This window comes from Ctenocephalides felis, unplaced genomic scaffold (assembly GCF_003426905.1).
Source record: "Ctenocephalides felis isolate EL2017-DRISC unplaced genomic scaffold, ASM342690v1 CF-g0.4_SCAFFOLD_03572, whole genome shotgun sequence".
Classification (NCBI taxonomy): Eukaryota; Metazoa; Arthropoda; class Insecta; order Siphonaptera; family Pulicidae; genus Ctenocephalides; species Ctenocephalides felis.
In genome coordinates, this window is record NW_020539726.1 from 40,477,773 (window position 1) to 40,497,844 (window position 20,072).

Genomic DNA, 20,072 nt, shown 5'->3' on the forward strand with positions numbered 1-20,072 from the left:
CAATATCTATCAAAAGCTGTGGAAGATGTACTTTGAGAAAACTGATGTGTAGTGAAAGTTTATTGTGATTATGAATAATTTGATTTTATATTGCTGCTGGAGTATTTACAGTGTGTGAAATATTTTTTTAAAATTTTATAGATAGTGGTAAAGTTACTCATAAAATTATAGTGAAAGTAATAGAAACAATATCTATATAAAGTTGTAAAAGAAATGCTTCGGGAAAACTGTGCAGAGGAAGTTTATTATGAAAACGAACAATTTTTGATTTTATATTGCTGCTGGAGTATTTACAGTGAAATATTTTTTTATAATTTTATAGATAGTAGTAAAGTTACTCATAAAATTATAGTGAAATTATTAGAAAAAATATCTATAAAGATCTGTGAAAGAAGTGTTTCGAGAAAACTATGTAGTGAATTTGTTTATTAACAGTGTGTGATTTTATTTTATATTTTCTAGAAAGTAGTAATAAAACAAAAACAAATACAAAATATAGTTAAAACTAGAAAACAAACTGCTAGAAGCATTTGCATTAGGTACCAAACTTTTATATATAATTTTATTTGTGTGTACAGACAATTAAAATGCAAAATTTTTTTTGCTTTATATAAAACCATATAAAACTACATTTATCACCTTCCTTTATAGTACACTAATATATAATTAGTTAATATTAGTGTATTATAATCAATTAATATTAAATTATCATAAATATAATTTTATATTTTTTGAATTTGAAAAAATAAACGGTTTTTAAAATTCGCGCGCAACTGTTTAGTTCCATTGTCGGCTACATTCACACTGTTCGCTTGTCTTTCTTTAGCGCACTTGATTACCAACAAAAAGGCGCCGCTTTATTACACAAATAATAATAATTTATACTTAATAATTAATGTCGTAATCTTTATAGTGATAATGTGCATAAATGCCGTTACAATATCTATTATTATCGTATAAATATATACGTCGAGCATATTGAAATTTTGTGTTAACATTTTTATAACCTAACTTTTGCTTAGCGGTTTGCTTTGCTTTAATAAAAGATCATGGATTTTTTAGAATACTCAGATATTTCTTCGGAAGTAAAAGGATGCATGGTAATAATACAATAAAGAATAAAATATTTTTTATTCTTGCACAATTTTTATATCCGTATACTTGTTCCTAGGTTCCTGGTAAATTAAAGATGACAGATCAAGCAATAATCTTCAAAAACAGCAAAACAGGCAAAGTAGAACAAATAAACTCTTCTGATCTAGAAGTAGTTAATTTCCAAAAGTTTGTCGGAAATTGGGGCCTTAGAATATTTCTCAAAAATGGTATATTGCGTCGCTTTGGTGGTTTCAAAGAAGGTGACACCGAAAAAGTAGCTAAGTTCTTCAAAACCAACTACAAACTAGATATGTTAGAAAAGGAGTTGTCACTTAAAGGCTGGAATTGGGGCACTGCTAAGTTCCAAGGATCTGTCTTTGAGTTTTAACGTAGGACATAACACTGCTTTTGAAATACCTTTGAATCATGTATCACAGTGTAATACGGGGAAGAATGAGATTACTATTGAGTTCCATCAGGTACAAAAGTGATAAACCATGATTTTATCAATGTTTTTATATGTATTTTTGTATATTTTAGAACGATGAGGCTCCAGTTTCTTTAATGGAAATGAGGTTTCACATACCGTCTTCAGAAAATGTTGATGTGGACCCTGTAGATGCTTTCCATGGTAATGTTATGAAGAACGCAAGTGTTATTTCTGTCACTGGTGATGCTATTGCTATATTTAGAGAGATTCAATGTCTTACACCAAGGTAATAAATAACTTTGCTACACCAAGACGATAACTCACATGTTTAAAATAATTTTGGTTATTTATCTGTGTATTACCTTTTAGGGGTCGTTATGACATCAAACTGTTCCAAAGTTTCTTCCAATTGCACGGTAAAACTTTTGATTACAAAATCCCGATGTCAACAGTTCTTAGGTTATTCTTGTTACCGCATCGAGATCAAAGACAAATGTTCTTTGTGGTGTCATTAGATCCTCCAATTAAACAAGGTCAAACTAGGTATCATTATTTAGTTTCGCTTTTTGGAACTGAAGAGGAGACAAGTATAGAATTACCTTTCACAGAGTAAGTTAATAAAGGATTTATTGCATCTTGTTTGAAGTTTATTAATTTAGTTGTATTTTGTGTTTTTAGTGAAGAATTGCAGGAGAAATACAATGGTAAATTGTCCAAAGAACTGTCCGGACCTACATATGATATCATTGCTAAAGTTATGAAAAATTTGATTAATAGGAAAGTTACTATACCTGCTGATGGCTTTAAGGGGTAAGAATGTATTTTCGTAATTGTTAATATTTTTTGTTTTTAACTTGCACAACAATTTTAGACACTTCACAACAATTTAAAATACTATCAAACAATTTAAAACATTTTAGGTCACTGAATATTTTTAGACACTTTGAAAAATATTCAGACATGTTGAAAAATATTCAGACACATTGAAAAATATTCAGACACGTTGAAAAATATTCAGACACGTTGAAAAATATTCAGACACTCCAAAACAATTTCCAGACACTCCAAAACAATTTCCAGACACTCCAAAACAATTTCCAGACACTCCAAAACAATTTCCAGACACTCCAAAACATGTCGAAACACTCTAAAAAAATGTTCAGACACTCTAAAAAATGTTCAGACACTTTAAAAAAATGTTCAGACATTCCAAAAAGTGTTCAGACACTCTAAAACACCTTTAGGCATACCAAAAAACATATTCAGACACTCGAAAATATTTTCAGACACTCAAAAATATGTTCAGACACTCCAAAAAAATTTCCAGACACTCCAAAATATGTTCAGACACTCCAAAATATGTTCAGACACTTCAAACAAATGTTTAGACACTCCAAAAAAATGTTTAGACACTCCAAAAAAATGTTTAGACACTCCAAAAAAATGTTTAGACACTCAAAAAAATGTTTAGACACTCCAAAAAAATGTTTAGACACTCCAAAAAAATGTTTAGACACTCCAAAAAAATTTCCAGACACTCCAAAAAAATTTCCAGACACTCCAAAAAAATTTCCAGACACTCCAAAAAAATTCCAGACACTCCAAAAAAAATTCCAGACACTCCAAAAAATTTCCAGATACTCCAAAAAATTTCCAGACACTCCAAAAAATTTCCAGACACTCCAAAAAAATTTCCGGACACTCCAAAAAAATTTGCAGACACTCCAAAATATGTTCAGACACTCTGCAACTTAATCAGACACTTTGAAACTCAATCAGACACTCTGCAACTCTACAAGACACTCTGCAACTCTATCAGACACTCTGCAACTTAATCAGATACTCTGCAACTTAATCAGACACTCTACAACCTCATAAGACACTGTGCAACTCTATCAGACACTCTGCAACTCTATCAGACACTCTGCAACTTAATCAGACACTCTGCAACTCTATCAAACACTCTGCAATAATTACAAATCCAATTTCAATACTTCAAATAACTTAGTATTTTTTTGTAATAAATATTTTTCATCTCTCTTTAGGGCTTCTGAGACTCCTGCAGTTAATTGTTCCTTCAAAGCAGCAGCCGGTTACTTATATCCCTTAGAAAAAGGTTTTATATACGTCCACAAGCCACCGCTGCACATCAGGTTTGAAGAAATCCAGGCTGTGAATTTTGCAAGAGGCGGTGGATCAACGAGGTCTTTTGATTTTGAAATTGAATTGAAATCTGGGACTGTGCATACGTTTTCGAGCATTGAGAAGGAGGAGTATAGTAAATTGTTTGATTTCATCACTTCGAAGAAGTTGCACATTAAGAATACTGGAAAGAATGTAAGCAGAATAATATTAATATTAATAGTTTTAGGGGAAGGGATTTTATTATTTTAACAAGGGTTTATTGGCATTGATTCTTTTGTATTTGTTATAATTAACTTATTGAAGTAAAACTTCTAATTTGAAAAAGTGAGGGAAATTATTTCGGTGTGTGAAAGTGTCTGAAAATATTATAGTATGTTGTGGAGTGCCTGAGAATGTCATGGAGTGTCTGATTGTGTTTAAAATTGTCTGAAAATGGTTGCAGAGTGTCTGATAGTGTTTAAAATTGTCCAAAAGTGGTTGCACAGTGTCTGATTGTGTTTAAAATTGTCTGAAAATGGTTGCAGAGTGTCTGATAGTGTTTAAAATTGTCCAAAAGTGGTTGCACAGTGTCTAATAGTATTTTAAATTGTCCAAAAATGGTTGCAGAGTGTCTGATTGTATTTTAAATTGTCCAAAATAGGTTGCACAGTGTCTGATGGTATTTAAAATTGTCTGAAATGGTTGCAGAGTGTCTGATTGTGTTTAAAATTGTCCAAAATAGGTTGCACAGTGTCTGATGGTATTTAAAATTGTCTGAAACTGGTTGCAGAGTGCCTGGTGGTGTTTAAAATTGTTTTTAAATGGTTGCAGAGTGTCTGATGGTGTTTAAAATTGTCTGAAAATTATTGCAGTGTGTCTGATGGTGTTTAAAATTGTCCAAAAATAGTTGCACAGTGTCTGATCGTGTTTAAAATTGTCTAAAAATGGTTGCAGTGTGTCTGATGGTGTTTTAAATTGTCTGAAAATTGTTGCAGAGTGTCTGATGGTGTTTAAAATTGTCTGAAATGGTTGCAGAGTGTCTGATGGTATTTAAAATTATCTGAAACTGGTTGCAGAGTGTCTGGTTGGGTTTTAATTTGTCTGAAACTGGTTGTAGAGTGTCTGGTTGTGTTTTAAATTGTTTAAAAATGGTTGCAGGGTGTCTGATCATGTTTTAAATTGTACAAAAATGGTTGCACAGTGACTGATAGTGTTTTAAATTGTCCAAAAATGGTTGCAGAGTGTTTGAAAATGTTGCAAATTGACTGAAAATGGTTGCAGAGTGTCTGATGGTGTTTTAAATTGTCTGAAAATGATTTCAAAGTGTCTGATGGTGTTTAAAATTGTCTGAAAATGGTTGCAGAGTGTCTGATAGTGTTTAAAATTGTCCAAAAATGGTTGCACGTGTCTGATGATGTTTAAAATTGTCTAAAAATGGTTGCAGAGCGTTTGAAAATGTTGCTAATTGCCTGAAAATGGTTGCAGAGCATTTGAAAATGTTTAATATTGTCTGAAAATTTTGTAAATTGCCTGAAATCTCTGTAATTGGAGTTCAAAATGTAATTGCAAAGGTAGAAATTTTCTCTAATTTCCACATTGCGAAATTTTATTCCTTTCACTGGGACTCAATTCACCATTACTATTTTTTTAGTTTCATTATAAAACCTCCTGTATTTATTTATATTATATCCTTTTTTTTTTTAGGACAAAGCATTGTACAAAGATGACTTTGGTGATTCAGACAACGAAAACGAACCTGATGCTTATCTTGCAAGAGTTAAAGCAGAAGCTGAAGAACGGGATGATGATGATCAAGGTAATAAATTTTTATGTAATATATATATATATATATATATATATATATATATATATATATTAATTACAATTATTACATCCAGGATCTGAAGAAGAATCAACAGACGAAGATTTCAATCCGGGCGAAGAGAATTCAGATGTTGCAGAAGAGTAAGTGAAAATAAAAATATATTTTCACATGATTATAAATTTGATTTAATACTTTATTGAATATTTTTACAGATACGATAGTAATCACACAGATTCCGAGTCGGACGAAGGCTCTGGTGAGGAAAAAGGTGATAAAGATAAAAGCAGCAAAAGTGAATCGCCTGAGAAAAAGAAACACAAACATAAATCGTCGTCTTCATCGAAATCTAGCAAAACCGTAAGAATAAATAGATAATTACTAAATAATTTTATTGAGTGTTTGTTTATTATTTATGATTATTTATTATTTATGATTATTTATCCAGGTGTCTGAGAAACCACGGAAATCAAAGAAGAACAAAAAGGAGAGAGACGAGAACAAACCAAAGAGGCCTATGACTGCTTTCATGTTGTGGATGAACGAGAACAGAGACACCATTCGAGAGAAGAATCCTGGTTTGAAAATTACAGAAATCGCTAAGAAGGGCGGAGAGATGTGGAGGGAACTTAAGGATAAATCTGTAAGTAGAAAAACACAGTTGTAATTTAGTGCAGTAAATGGAGAGGATAAAGTAGTGTAACCTTGGAATTTTTTTTACTGTGCTCTAATTTGCATGAAATTTTGGAATTAGGTTAATGTTACTCTTAAGTTCAAAAGTGAAAACAATTTCGACTCCGCCGTCATCCCCCGGGGGGGGGGGGATGACATTCCTTCCCAGTGGTGTAATTTTTACCCCTTAAATTGACATTGAGCAATTTTATCACTAGAAAACGTTTTTAATTTTAAAGGATATATTTGTAAAGTATTTTTTGATACATTTACCTTGAAATGAAATTATTTTCAACCCTAAACACCTTCAAACAACCTCCAAATTGAAAGAAAAAACACATAAAAATAAATTTTGGTATATATAATAAGAATTACATATAAAGTGAATAAAATTTTATATTCTCTATCTTGATTATCAATTTTTTACTCTTTTTAGTCCTTTAAAAACAACCCTTTGATGAAAATTTGTTTAAAAAAATTATTTTGAAATTGAAAGAAATTAACTAGCTGTAAGTGGAATTCTGTCTTGAGGCAATTATTGCATCGTGCTTTAAGGCAAATTGCTGGAACTTCCCGTACCGTAACGAAATGTTCGTGGAATACTGAATGTTTTCAAATAGATTATTATAAATATTGTAACATTGTCTAATATTTATAAGAATTATATAAACTGAATTGCAAAGTTAAACATATTTGTTTAAAGTACATTAGAACTTTAGTCAGAATTACGATTAAAATCTGAATTATTTTCGATATACAAAAAATAAAAAAAAAACAAAAAAAGTTGGAACAAAAATTTTTTTTCCAAAATCAATTATTTTGTTAAGACAAGCAGAAAGTTCTTTGAATCATTTAAATCGAACGCTTAGTTCTCTCAAAAACTGCCATTTTTTTACATATTTAGCTCCGTATCTTCGAAATGATTGGGCCTGCCTTTGCCAAAAACTAATAAACACTTCTCCCAATCATTACTAATTGAATGTATTTTAGATCATTCAAATCGGATACTCCGTTCTCTCAAAAAGTCGATTTCTATTTTCTGCACTCTTTGCTCCGTATCTCCGAAACGGCTGGACCTGCCTTCGCCAAAAACTAATCAACACGTCTCCTTATCAATACGAATCGAATGTTTTTTGAATTTTTCAATTCGCTTCATCCGTGTTCCCGAAATCGTCGACGAAAATTTGTATCCGAACACACACATACACGCACACATACATACACACACACACACACAAACACACACACACACACACACACACACACACACACACACAAACACACACACACACACATACATCCATTTTTTCTAAGGTATGCCAAAATGTTCAGAAGGTTTTGAAACGTAAAGATATATAAAAATTTTCATTTTCGATTTTTTTGCGATTACTATAACTTGCCCTATAAATTATTTTGAAATTGAAAGAAATTTAAGTAATTAAAAATGGTTTGAATGTTATTTAAATTTCTCGAAAATAATTTGGGTCATAACTCCTTTAATTCTGACTCTTTCAAAAGTTGTAATATACCATTTGAAAGGTAATTAAAAGGGCTAAAACTTTTTTCATTATAATTTTTTTTGTAACTCCTCTCATTTTGAAACGGCGAAGGGTTAAAGGGTTCGAGAGAGACTCTGATTGCACGGCCGCGCACTCTTTAAACAATCATAACTCTGACAATTTTTGTGTGAGAGAAAAATAATAAAAAACAATAATTGGTCAGAAAGAGCCTTTTAATTTTTATCTATGTACTTTTATACGTATCTTTTATTCTTTTTGAGATATAATGAAAATAAGTTCGATTTTTAAAAAAATCGGAAAATAAAGTTTTTATAAAATCGTGTGTTTTATGAAAATAGTTTGTACTAAAGTATTGAATCTGCTAGAATCCATCAAGATGTCTATAATGAAGTGAATTCTAGGTGGAATGTGAATTACTTTAATTCTGGTGGAAATGGTGCTCATTAAACCATATACATAATTTAAAAGAAAAAAACATCGTATATGCTTCTTATTTGTATGATAGCTCACTCATTTTATACGCAAAACACTTGTAACAGCACTCATTTTAAAGCTTATGTTGAGCACTATAAAACCCAATTTTCCCGAAATGCATAAAATGTAAAACCTCGCCACTAGATGGCTTTAAATACAACAATTAAATCTTGAACGAAATAAAAAACGACTTTGCTTTTTCAAATCTTGCTTAATATTTTTCCTAGAACACTTTATGTAATACCGATTTATTAAGATTTTTATTGACATTATTTTGTTCATTACATGATTTTCGTTAAAATGTATATTTTAGGAGATATTAGGTTGTCAAATATCTCCCTTCCGCTTTTTTGCTCTTGGTTTATAATACAAAAAGGCGGAAGGGAGATATTTGACAACCTAATATTTGCAAAAAAAACGAAGAAAAACGACAAAAACATATGAATCTTTGGTAGCATGTAACTTGAAAAGTATTAGTTTTTTTGAAAAACTATAAAAGACATTATTTCTTATAATTAGTTCTTCTATCGATTTCCGACGTTATTTTGAAAAAATGTAATTACACAATTGAGAAGGGATGTCATTTCCAAGGGGGGTGTCGGCGGAGTCTAAATTGTTTTCACTTTTGACCTAATTCCAAAATTTCAGGCAAATTGGAACACAGCAAAAACTAGTGGGGTGGGTGGCATCGTGCCTTAAGGCAAATTGCTGGAACTTCCCGTACCGTAACGAAATGTTCGAGGATTACTGAATGTTTTCAAATAGATTATTATAAATATTGTAACATTGTCTAATATTTATAAATATTATATAAACTGAATTGCAGAGTTGAAATTATTTGTAAAGTATATTAGAACTATAGTCAGAATTAAAAATAAATATTTTCGATATACAAAAAACTAAAAAAAAAAGAAAAAAAAGAATGGGACAATTTTTTTTTTCCAAAATCGATTATTTCGTTAAGACAAGCAGAAAGTTCTTTGAATCATTTAAATCGGACGCTTAGTTCTCTCAAAAACTGCCATTTTTTACATATTTAGCTCCGTACCTTCAAAATGACTGGGCCTGCCTTTGCCAAAAACTAATAAACATTTCTCCCAATCATTGCTAATTGAATGTTTTTTAGATCATTCTGTAAGAATCATAGAAAAGTCGATTTCTATTTTTTGCACTCTTTGCTCCGTATCTCCGAAACGGCTGGACCTTCCTTTGCCAAAAAGTAATCAGCTCTTTTCCCTATCAATAAGAATCGAATGTTTTGTGAACCATTCAAATCGGTTGATCCGTGCGCCCGAAAACGTGACTGGAAATTTGTATCCATACATACATACACACACACACACACACATCCATTTTTTCTGAGGTATGCCAAAATATTCAGAAACCTTCAAAATGTCGAGAAATGTAAGAATTTTCAATTCCGATTTTCGGCCCATTACAATAACTTACCTTACGGGAAGTTAAAAAATTCAGACCCAACGCGCTCCATTGACTACAGTAATTATGATTATAAATATTTCTATCTATGTTCATACAAAATTTTTTTCCCCAGGTTTGGGAGGATAAAGCAGCAAAAATGAAAACCGACTACAACAAAGCCATGTCAGACTACAAAGCATCAGGAGGAGGCTCAGGTGACAAAAAATCACCCAAAAAGAAATCCAGCAGTTCCAGCAGCAGTAAGAAAACATCCTCACCTACAAAATCATCAGGAGACTACAAGAGTAAAGAATACATCAGCGATGACTCTTCGTCTAGTGAAGATGATGCTAAAGATAAAGATAAAATAAAGAAAGAAGAGAAATCATCGAAAGATGATACAAAATCTAAAGATGATAAGAAGCCGAAAAGTGAGGAGAAACCTAAAAGTAAAGCCGAGTCTGATGGTGATGAAGACGAAGAGATGGAAGAGGAGGAGGAGGAGGCTATGGAGACGTCTGGATCTGAGGAAAATGATAGCGATTAGATATTTAAGACGTTTGTTGAAGTTTTACTGTGGTGAGTTATTTATTAATATTAATTTATATATATATATATATATATATATATGCACCATGGTAAAATTTCAATTTACATTTAAGACATTTCTTTTAAGTTATACATGTACAAAAATCTCCTAATAATTGTTACAATGCAAGTATTATCGAATAACGAGTGATATAAATGACCATTGTTAATTTTGACTTTAAGATTCCATGAATTGTTAATAACGCTAGTAAGGTGATGAATTTTTTTTAAATATATTATATTTTTACGTAATCAAGACTTTTATTGATGATAGATGATACTCTATAACTAGAATACTTACATATAAATAAATAAATAAATATATATATATATATATATATATACATACATATATATATATATATATATATATATATATATATATATGATTGTTGTTTGTTTTCCGAACAATAAATCCAATAATAAAAAGCAATTTGTTTTTTGAAGATGTTTAATAACGACGTTTCGGAACTAGATACGTTCCATCATCAGGTTTATATTTTGTCAAAGACAATGTTTTTTACAAAGTCAAAAACATTTACAAATATTCTCGAAAAAACGAGTGTTATAACAAAAAATATTAGTGATATGGATATATAAATTATTACAGGTAAATAATTTTTGCTTCTCAATTTTTTATAAAACCTTTTTTAGTTAATTTTTATTACTCTTTACACTGGTACATAATCCATTCCTTTATAATTTTTCTAAATAATCTGTAATAACCATCATTAATTAATGTTAATCAATAGTTTTAAAAAACATTGTCTTTGATAGAATAAACCTGATGATGGAACGTATCTAGTTCCGAAACGTCGTTATTAAATATCTTCAAAAAACAAATTGTTTTATATTATTGGATTTACTGTTTGGAAAAGAAACAATCAATATATTGAAAAAATCCAGGACTTACTTATCTATTAAATAAATATATATATATATATATATATATAAATATATATATCCCGCGTTTGTGTAACTCGAAAAATTCACTTTTATATGGAAAAACCGTCCTAAACAAAAATCACTATAAAAAAATCTCTTTATTAAAAAAAGTTTTTAATATGATGAATAATTAATACATTGAACCAAAAAATTAATATTAATATATTTAATATCAAACTTATTTAATAAATTATAAAAACTAGTGCCTTAAGGCAAATTGCTGGAACTTCCCGTACAGATTTTTTTTAGACTATTTTTTTTTAAAACTTGAAAAAAAAAATAGATTTTTGAGAAATTTTAAATTTTTGAAAAAAATTACATTTGAAGAAAGACTTTTTAAAAAAAAAAGATCTTTTTTTATTTTGAAATATTTTGGAAGTTTATAACTTTTTTCAAAGCAAATGTAAAGAAAATTCAAACTTATTATTAAAATTTCCATAAAATATTTGATAATTTGATGCGCATATCATTATTGCCCGCTAAATGGCATTTTTTAAATTTTTTTTTACTGTATTTACTTTTTTTACTGCAAAAATTTAATAAGTTCTTCATCTTGTCAATACAAATAAAATGTTTTTGAATCATTCAAATCGGACGCTTCGTTCTCTTAAAAACCGAGTTGCCGTTTTTGCCACTTTTTGCCCTGCACCCCGAAACGGCTCGACCTGCTTTTGCCAAAACTGATCAGCACCTCTTCTTACCAATACGAATCAATTGTTTTTTGAACCATTCGAATCGGTTGATCGGTGTTCCCGAAATCGTCGACGAAAAATTGTATCCGAACACGCAAATGCACACACACACGCATAAATACATTCATTTTTCCAAGGTATGCCAAAATGTTCAGAAACCTTTGAAACGTGAAGATATATAAAAATTTTCATTTTCGATTTTTTTGCGATTACTATGATTAACCCTACGGGAAGTTAACAATGTTTGCATATATTAACGTTTTAGAAGTTTCTAAACATTTTGGCATACTTCAGAAAAAATGGATGTATGTGTGTGTGTATGTGTGTATGAATGGATACAATTTTTCGTCCACGTTTTCGGGCGCACGGATTAACTGATTTGAAAAATGGCATTTTTTGAGAGAACTAAGCATTCGATTTGAACGATTCAAAAAACTTTCTGCTTGTGTTGACAAAACAATTGATTTTGAAAAAAATATATATCATTTTTTTTGTATATCGAAAATATTTCGGATTTTAATTTTAATTCTGGGTAAAGTTCTAAAACTCGCTTATATACTGTACTGATGTACGTCATCATTTAGCAAATCTAAAATACATTCTTACAATGAATACAAATATTAAAATATTAAAACTTCGATAATAACATTTGCGACTAATTAATAAAGTGAATTAATAAATATTGTACAAATTCGAATTTGCAATTTTCCAACAACAAATGTTAATAGTGATTCTAATGTGAGAGTACTTTGATGATTGGATAGTGCAAGAAAAAATACTGAAATAGATATTGATAGATATTTTTTCTGAATCGGAAGATGAAATTCGTAGGTAAATATCAATGAAATTATATGTATACTCATTTGAATAATGATAACCACATAAGTTTATTGAAATATATATTATCATTGAGTTCTATCCGAGTCAGATTTAATAATTCATGGTTCCAAATCCTTCCTCGCCAAGTGGATTTGGGGGCTTGAACTGTTCGGCTGAGAATCTTGTAAGTAATATTGATACTCCTAAAAATATAACAATATTATATATATATATATATATATATATATATTGTAGAGTTTCGAACAAGAATCCAAAAGTAATAAAAAACACTTCGTTTCAAACTGCCGATCTCGTAATATCGAGAGAGTAATATTGTTTGTGTTTTTCAAATAATAATTTTAAAAAATACAAAACTTTTAGTAATTTCGAGTTACAAAATTTAACTATTCGGCTGAAAAAACAACTCATAAATTGATTTTTTGTTAAAATTTTGTTTTAGTGAAAAAGTGCTAAGATATATTCATACATACAGGTAATTAATTCAATTTTGTCATTAACCTTTTCTAAAATTTTCTATAACTTTTAAAAATGTTATCATTTTTAATATCCTGTTAGATAATCCACTCATTTATTTTTTATCATTTTCATTTTGATCATATTATCACATTTCTGTACATTATTAGTTTTTCAATTAATTTATTATTTAAGAAAAATCCATTTTCTTTTCTTAAACATAGTGTTTGCTGAAATCTCATCAAGATCATGTTTCTTGACAGATGTCTTGAAGATGGAACGTACCTAGTTCCGAAACGTCGACAATAAACAAATAATTAAATAAAGAAATTGTTTATTAAAAAGTTTTCTTGTTTTTTTATTACTTTTGGATTCTTGATCGAAACTCTACAAAATATACACAAATCCAAGATTCTACCATTTATATATATATATATATAAATATATATATATATATATAAATATATATATATATATAAGGGTGGTCCTTAATATGGATATTTTCGAATTTTTTCACTCCAACCAAAGTTTCTTAAAATTCATAAAGTGGGCAAAATTTCATTTGTTGTTTAGAATTTTATATGTTAGCGACAAGTGAATCAAAATTTTGAGAATACAACAAATTACAACAAAAATTTGATATATTTTATAAAATAAGTGTTTACTTAGGAAGAAGAACCAAGAAACTTTGATCGGAATGCGGACTATCTAAATGTTAATACCAAGAGCTAAAACTTTCAGAAATTTTGTTTTCAATAATTTAGAAGCATTTGAGTCCCTGGGAGCAACAAAATTCGAAAACATCCATATTAAGGACCGCCATAATATTCATTATATCAATTATCTCTACCTTCTATTAAAGCCAGAATAGCTCCTCCGATAACGGCGCTCCCGGCCATAGCTGCTAAACCGTTTCTGGCAGCCAAAACGCCCCCAGTTAGGGCTCCAGAGGCGATCGAATTCCACGGATCCTCCTTTTTGCGGATGCACACCAGGGCGCAGTCTATTGTGCTGAACATTCCGCCCCATATTGCAAAATTACCTAGAGGAAAAAATTATATTATATTATATATATATATATATATATATATACACAAATATATATATTGTATGATTCTGAATTTGATGTTGACATATGTATTAACAAATTCTAGTAATCGGACATAACATCAATAAAAAACATGAATTTCTTTCAAAAATTTATTTTAAATCCATACGTTTCGGCTATAATCCTAGACTTCATTCAGTGGAAACTAAAAATAAAATTAAAAACTAAAACAATTGAATTGGAGTGAAAAGAAAAAATAAAATAGTAAATAGTACTTACAATTAGTTGATCTTAGTGTTAAATAGGAAAATTTTAATAATTCATGGTATTAGGATATGGTAATTCACTACACTATGTATTATAAACACTAACTTGAAATTACACATTATATTCACAAAACTTATACGTACTACTGATAACAAACTAATAACAAATTGGTACCAAAAACCAACTAACTCTGGAGACCACGTAATACTTCTATCGGACAAAACATTTTGGGACAACAACATCAATTTAATTACAAAAATTCTAACAGATAACTCTTATCCCCTAAAACTTATAAACTCCGTAACCAGTAACAGACAAACATACCTCTTGAATAAAATGGACAATTCCACAGTATATAACGATTTACCTGACCCAAAAACTCTTTTTGGTGTAATATGTTTGCCATACATTAAAGAATTGTATGTTGCTTGGAAAAAACTTTTTTTATAAATCTGGACTCCGACTTGTAAACAATTTTAGCGCAACGACTAGTGCTATTTTTACCAAAGCAAAAACCCCTTTTAATATCGAACGACTTAGAAATCTCGTCTATCAAATAAATTGTCTAGATTGTAATTTAATTTATATAGGAGAAACAAGCCAGAACTTAATTAAACGTTTACAATAACATAAAAACAATTCAAAAAATCCGAGACAATTCAAAACTATGATCGCGGAGCATAATTATACTTTAAAACACAATATGGACTTTTCTAACCCGACTGTACTACAATTCGAACAAAATTTATTCAAACGAAGAATTATAGAAGGAACTTCTTTAACTATTTACAGCAATAAAACAATAAATAAACGGAATGAACTTAACACGCTGTGCAACACAAATCTCTTTTATTCAGATAGTATTTCCAAATTTCTCACAAAACCAATAAAAACGACTCGCAAAGGATTCGCAATTCGTTCCACACATGTGTAGAATCTTGGTAAAAAATATTTTTTAAAAAATTCTTTTCTCCATTATATCTTCAACTAGTCTACGAACAACACACTATCTAATTGTGATTTTTTAAATTAGTATTTTGTGAAAATATTGTGTAATTACAAGTTTAATGTTTATAATACATAGTGTAGTGCATTAGCAAATCTTGATACCACGGATTATTAAAATCTTCCAATTCAACACTAAGATTAACTAATTGTAAGTTCTATTTACTCTTTATAATGTTTCTTTTCACTCCAATTCAATTGTTTTAGTTTTTAATTTTATTTTTAGTTTCCACTGAATGAAGACTAGCTAGGATTATAGCCGAAACGTATGGATTTAAAATAAATTTTTGAAAGAAATTCACGTTTTTTATTGATGTTATGCTCGATTACTACACTTTGTTAATATATACGTATATATATATATATATATATATATATATATATATATTATCTATCCTTTATCTCACCAGCTATTATGGGAGACCTCGACTTGATGGCCCCAACGCTGGCCGCCAGTCGTCTGCCGAATCCCGACGGGGCGTTCCGGAAGCCTCTTATAGATTGAAAGAGGCCCCCGCCAATGCAACCCATTGCAAAGGCGCCGCCGCAGTCATCTACAATGCGCCACGGACAGGGCTCTCGAGAGTACTCTTCCATTTTTGGTCAATCAGATAGAGACGAAGGTGTACAGGATTGAACACTAATAAAAGGGTAAGGTATTAATAATAAGGTTATTTTATACTAGATGACCCGACAGACGTTGTCCTGTACCCATGTCTACAATTTTTTAATATAATATACTAATATTTACCGTTTACCTAAAAATAATAATTATTGTTTTTTAAATTACTCTTCACGCCAAAATGCATATACATTTATATATATGAGCGATGTTATATGTAGAACTGCTTTAAATAAAATGTTGAGTCTCAATTCCCACACTGTATTGTAAATTGAAGTCTTTTAAACTCTATAACATAACCATAACCATAACATTAGTACTGGTACTTCATGTTGGATTAAAGTCATTTAATTTTTTATTATTTGAGATATCCAAAATTGCATCTTAAACTTCTCCTAATCGATATCGTGAGGGCCGAATTGTATGTATTCATCTTTACTTTCCATTGACCGGCCCTGATTAATACTTAATTTCATATTTTAAGTGAATTAATTTGTCAAATTCTGTTCATATGTGTATCATTCAATCTGCCATACATATACACTATTTTATATTATTTTAATTTCTGGCACATCTCTCTCAGCTGCTTTTTGGCAATAGTAATGTAAACATTTCATTTTTCTCAATCATAACTTGAATTTAATATACATATTCTAATATTGTCTAGGTTCATAAGTAAATTGAAATTTTTGGCACATGACAGTTTTCATTTGTTTTCAATGCAAACAATAGCATGTCGTTTTTTGCTTTTTTTTCATTTATTTCTACAATATTGCACATACATCCCAGTACTTTATAATCACATACATCCTAGAAAATTTTCTTAACAAACTTCAGAAAGATTTATCAAAATCCGAATAATAGTTTAGGAGCAGTATACAGTTAGTGCTTGTAATTTAATAGGAACTTTATATGATAGCAATAAAGCTCAAATTGATTCTACTATTGATTTCAGTTAGAAAACGTTTGTATGTGAAAAAGAAAAGGGCTGTTTTTAGGGTTTTCCCGGCAATTATTCGTTTTTTTCTCGCCGTAACAACCATCCTTGGACTTGATCGAACATTTTAAAAAAATAATTGGCCAAATTGGTCCAGGCGTTGTTGAATTATGCGCTTACCAACACATTTTGCGATCCATTTTTAAATATAAGATATATAAAATTGTTCTGTACGGGTGTAAGTCGAGAGATTCCTCCTGAACGGTTATTCGGATTTTGATAAATCTTTCTGAAGTTTGTTAAGGGATTTTTTTTAGGATTTTTTGAATTATAGAAATATAGTTAGATTGTAGAAATAAATGGCAAAAATTACAAAATCGCTTATTATTGTTTTACATTCAAACATTTGAACCGTCATCTGCTAGAAATGTCAATTCACTTGAAATTTGAACTTAGCTGAAATTATGAGGCTAGATAATATTAGAATATAATACACAAGAGAAATGTAATGTTTACATTATTATTGCCGAAAAGCAGATGAGATCTGTGCCAGATATTAAAATAATATAAGATATAGTCAACAGTATACGTTTGGCAGATGAAAATATATAATTCAGTTCAATAAATAACGCAACAAGTCCAAAATTGCATGTACATTGTTTACCGATTCTTGCCAAATCTTATATTTGTATTCAGTAGGTCTAAGAATCGGCTACTATGTATTTTTCATATCTCTAAGTGATAAGGGTTGTTTACCCTTATGTTTTTTTTTGAAAATTTTGTACGGGATTTTTTGTTTTTATGTTTTTATAATGTGGCATTAAAAATTGTATACAACCCTAAATTTTTACTTTTTTATCACCAACCCCTATTTTTTTATAGTTAGTTATTTTAGCAATTCCATCATTTTTTATCCCGTTGAATATTTTGATATAATTTTAGTTCTGATTTTTGAGCTTAAAGAAAAAGCTTGAATTTTACTATAAAATACAATTTATTATTATTAAGGGTTTGATATAATTTTAGTTCAGATCTTTGAGCTTAAAGAAAAACCTTAAATTTTACTTTAAAATACAATTTATTTTTATTAAGGGTTGTACAATCCTAATACTTCTTTTTATTTTGGGGTCAACTTTTTTTGGTTTAATTTTTTCAATGCGAAATTGACAAAATACATACAACTCTTTTTGCTTTAAATACTATTTTTTTATCAAGGGTTGTCCACCCCTAACATTTTATTTAAATTTTTTATAACTTGAAATTGAAAAATATATAGAAGTCTCTTTACTTCGAAAAACTATTTTGTTATAACAATGGTTGTCCAGCCCTATTTTTTTAAATTATGTGCTGTTTATTTTTATTGGGGGTTGTACAATCCTAATACTTTTTGAATTTTGGGGTCATTTTTTTTATTTTAATTTTTTTAATGTGGAATTGACAAAACGTATACAAGGCTTTTACTTTAAAGTACATTTTTTTATTAAGGGTTGTCCACCCCTAACATTTTATTTAAATTTTTTATAACTTGAAATTGAAAAATACATAGAAGTCTCTTTACTTTGAAAAGTTATTTTGTTTTATCAAGGGTTGTCCACCAATATTTTTTTAAATTAGCGACTGTTATGGAGGTTAATTTGAAAAACAATTTATTTTTATTAAGGGTTGTCCAATCCTTATACTTTTTTTAATTTTGGGGTCAACTTTTTTTGGTTTAATTTTTTCAATGCGAAATTAACAAAATATATACAACTCTTTTTACTTCAGAATATTATTTATTTTTATCAAGGGTTGTTCACCCCTAACATTTTTTATAAATTTTGGAACCAATTTTTTCTATTTTAATTTTCTTTAATTTGAAATTGAAAAATGCATACTTTTATACTTCGAAATACTATTTAGTTTTATCAAGGGTTATCCACCCCTATTTTTTAAATTATGGAATAAATTTTCTTTTTGTTTTAATTTGACCTTTGACATAATTTCAGTTAAGATTTTGTTGAGTATATGAAAATGAATGAATGATGTTACTTTAAAAAACAATTAATTTTTATTAAGGGTTGTGCAATCGTAACACATTTTTTCAATTATGAAGTCAATTTTTTTATTGTAATTTTTTTAATGCGGAATTGAAACAAAATATGCTATTATTTTTACTTTAAAATACTATTGTCTAAGGGTTGTAGCATAATTTGAAGTGGTTAAACTATTCATATACTTTTTGTTATAGTATATATATTATATATATATATATATATATATATATATCATTATTACTATTTCTTTTACTTACATTCATCCATTAACATCGATCATCTTGCCTAAATTAAAAATTTCAATTTTGCACAAAATTCTTTCTACTTAAGAGAAACTAAAACATTAACATTAATTATACAATTTTTATAATTCGAGTTAAAAAATCCTATTAATAAAAATTGAAATTTCGTTCTGTCAAAAACAAATTCAAATCGCGTCAAAACAAAATTAAAAATGGTATTATATTATTAGAAATTAAATTCAAAAGATTTTTAAAAATGTTTTTTTTGCAAAAAAAAGTTATTTGCGGTTTTGTGATTTTTTTTTGTAGTTGACAAATGAATGACTGAATTTTTACTGTAAATTGAAAAGGATACATGTAATGTTAAGGTTTTTTTTTGGTGAATATTTTAAAATAATTTTCACAATGGTGCACCGTGTAAGTAGAAGTTCGAGACTATTTACACGATTTGCAAGGTACAATTTTGCTCAGAAAAACGTTAATATATTAAATTTTGTTTTTATTATTATTAATTTGATTATTTGTTGCTTTTATAGATATATACAGGCGCACAATGTCTAAATTTTGAGACTTTTCTACCAAAGGAGTCTTTTGCAGAGCCTTCTAAACACAAGTTTGAGACACATTTCATTTTTATGGGTACTTTGTTCAAAAAATCGTTGTTGTCTCGAAATTCATTAACAAAATTATTAATTTAACTATTTGTTAATACAATACATATATTCAAGTGCATTGTGTCCAAATTTTGAGACTCTTGTGCCAAAAGAGTCTCTTGTAGAGCCTTCTAAACAGAAGTTTGAGACACATTTTATTTTTATAAGTACTTTGTTCAATAAAACGTTAT

At 29.0% G+C, this 20,072-nt stretch overlaps 2 protein-coding genes across 2 annotated transcripts; one reads left to right on the top strand and one right to left on the bottom strand.

The window, feature by feature from the left end:
* Nucleotides 1-883: 883 nt before the first annotated feature.
* LOC113388626 (FACT complex subunit Ssrp1-like) lies at nt 884-10,114 on the top strand. The gene is given in 12 exon segments (XM_026625990.1): nt 884-1,100; nt 1,172-1,471; nt 1,473-1,574; nt 1,636-1,811; nt 1,895-2,134; nt 2,204-2,335; nt 3,571-3,862; nt 5,354-5,465; nt 5,548-5,614; nt 5,687-5,831; nt 5,920-6,114; nt 9,690-10,114. Coding segments are annotated over 12 exon segments (2,226 nt in total). The 5' UTR covers nt 884-1,049; the 3' UTR covers nt 10,104-10,114.
* Nucleotides 10,115-13,920: 3,806 nt separating this feature from the next.
* LOC113388481 (mitochondrial import inner membrane translocase subunit Tim17-B-like) lies at nt 13,921-15,991 on the bottom strand. The gene is given in 3 exon segments (XM_026625856.1): nt 13,921-14,043; nt 14,046-14,116; nt 15,802-15,991. Coding segments are annotated over 3 exon segments (384 nt in total).
* Nucleotides 15,992-20,072: the final 4,081 nt, after the last annotated feature.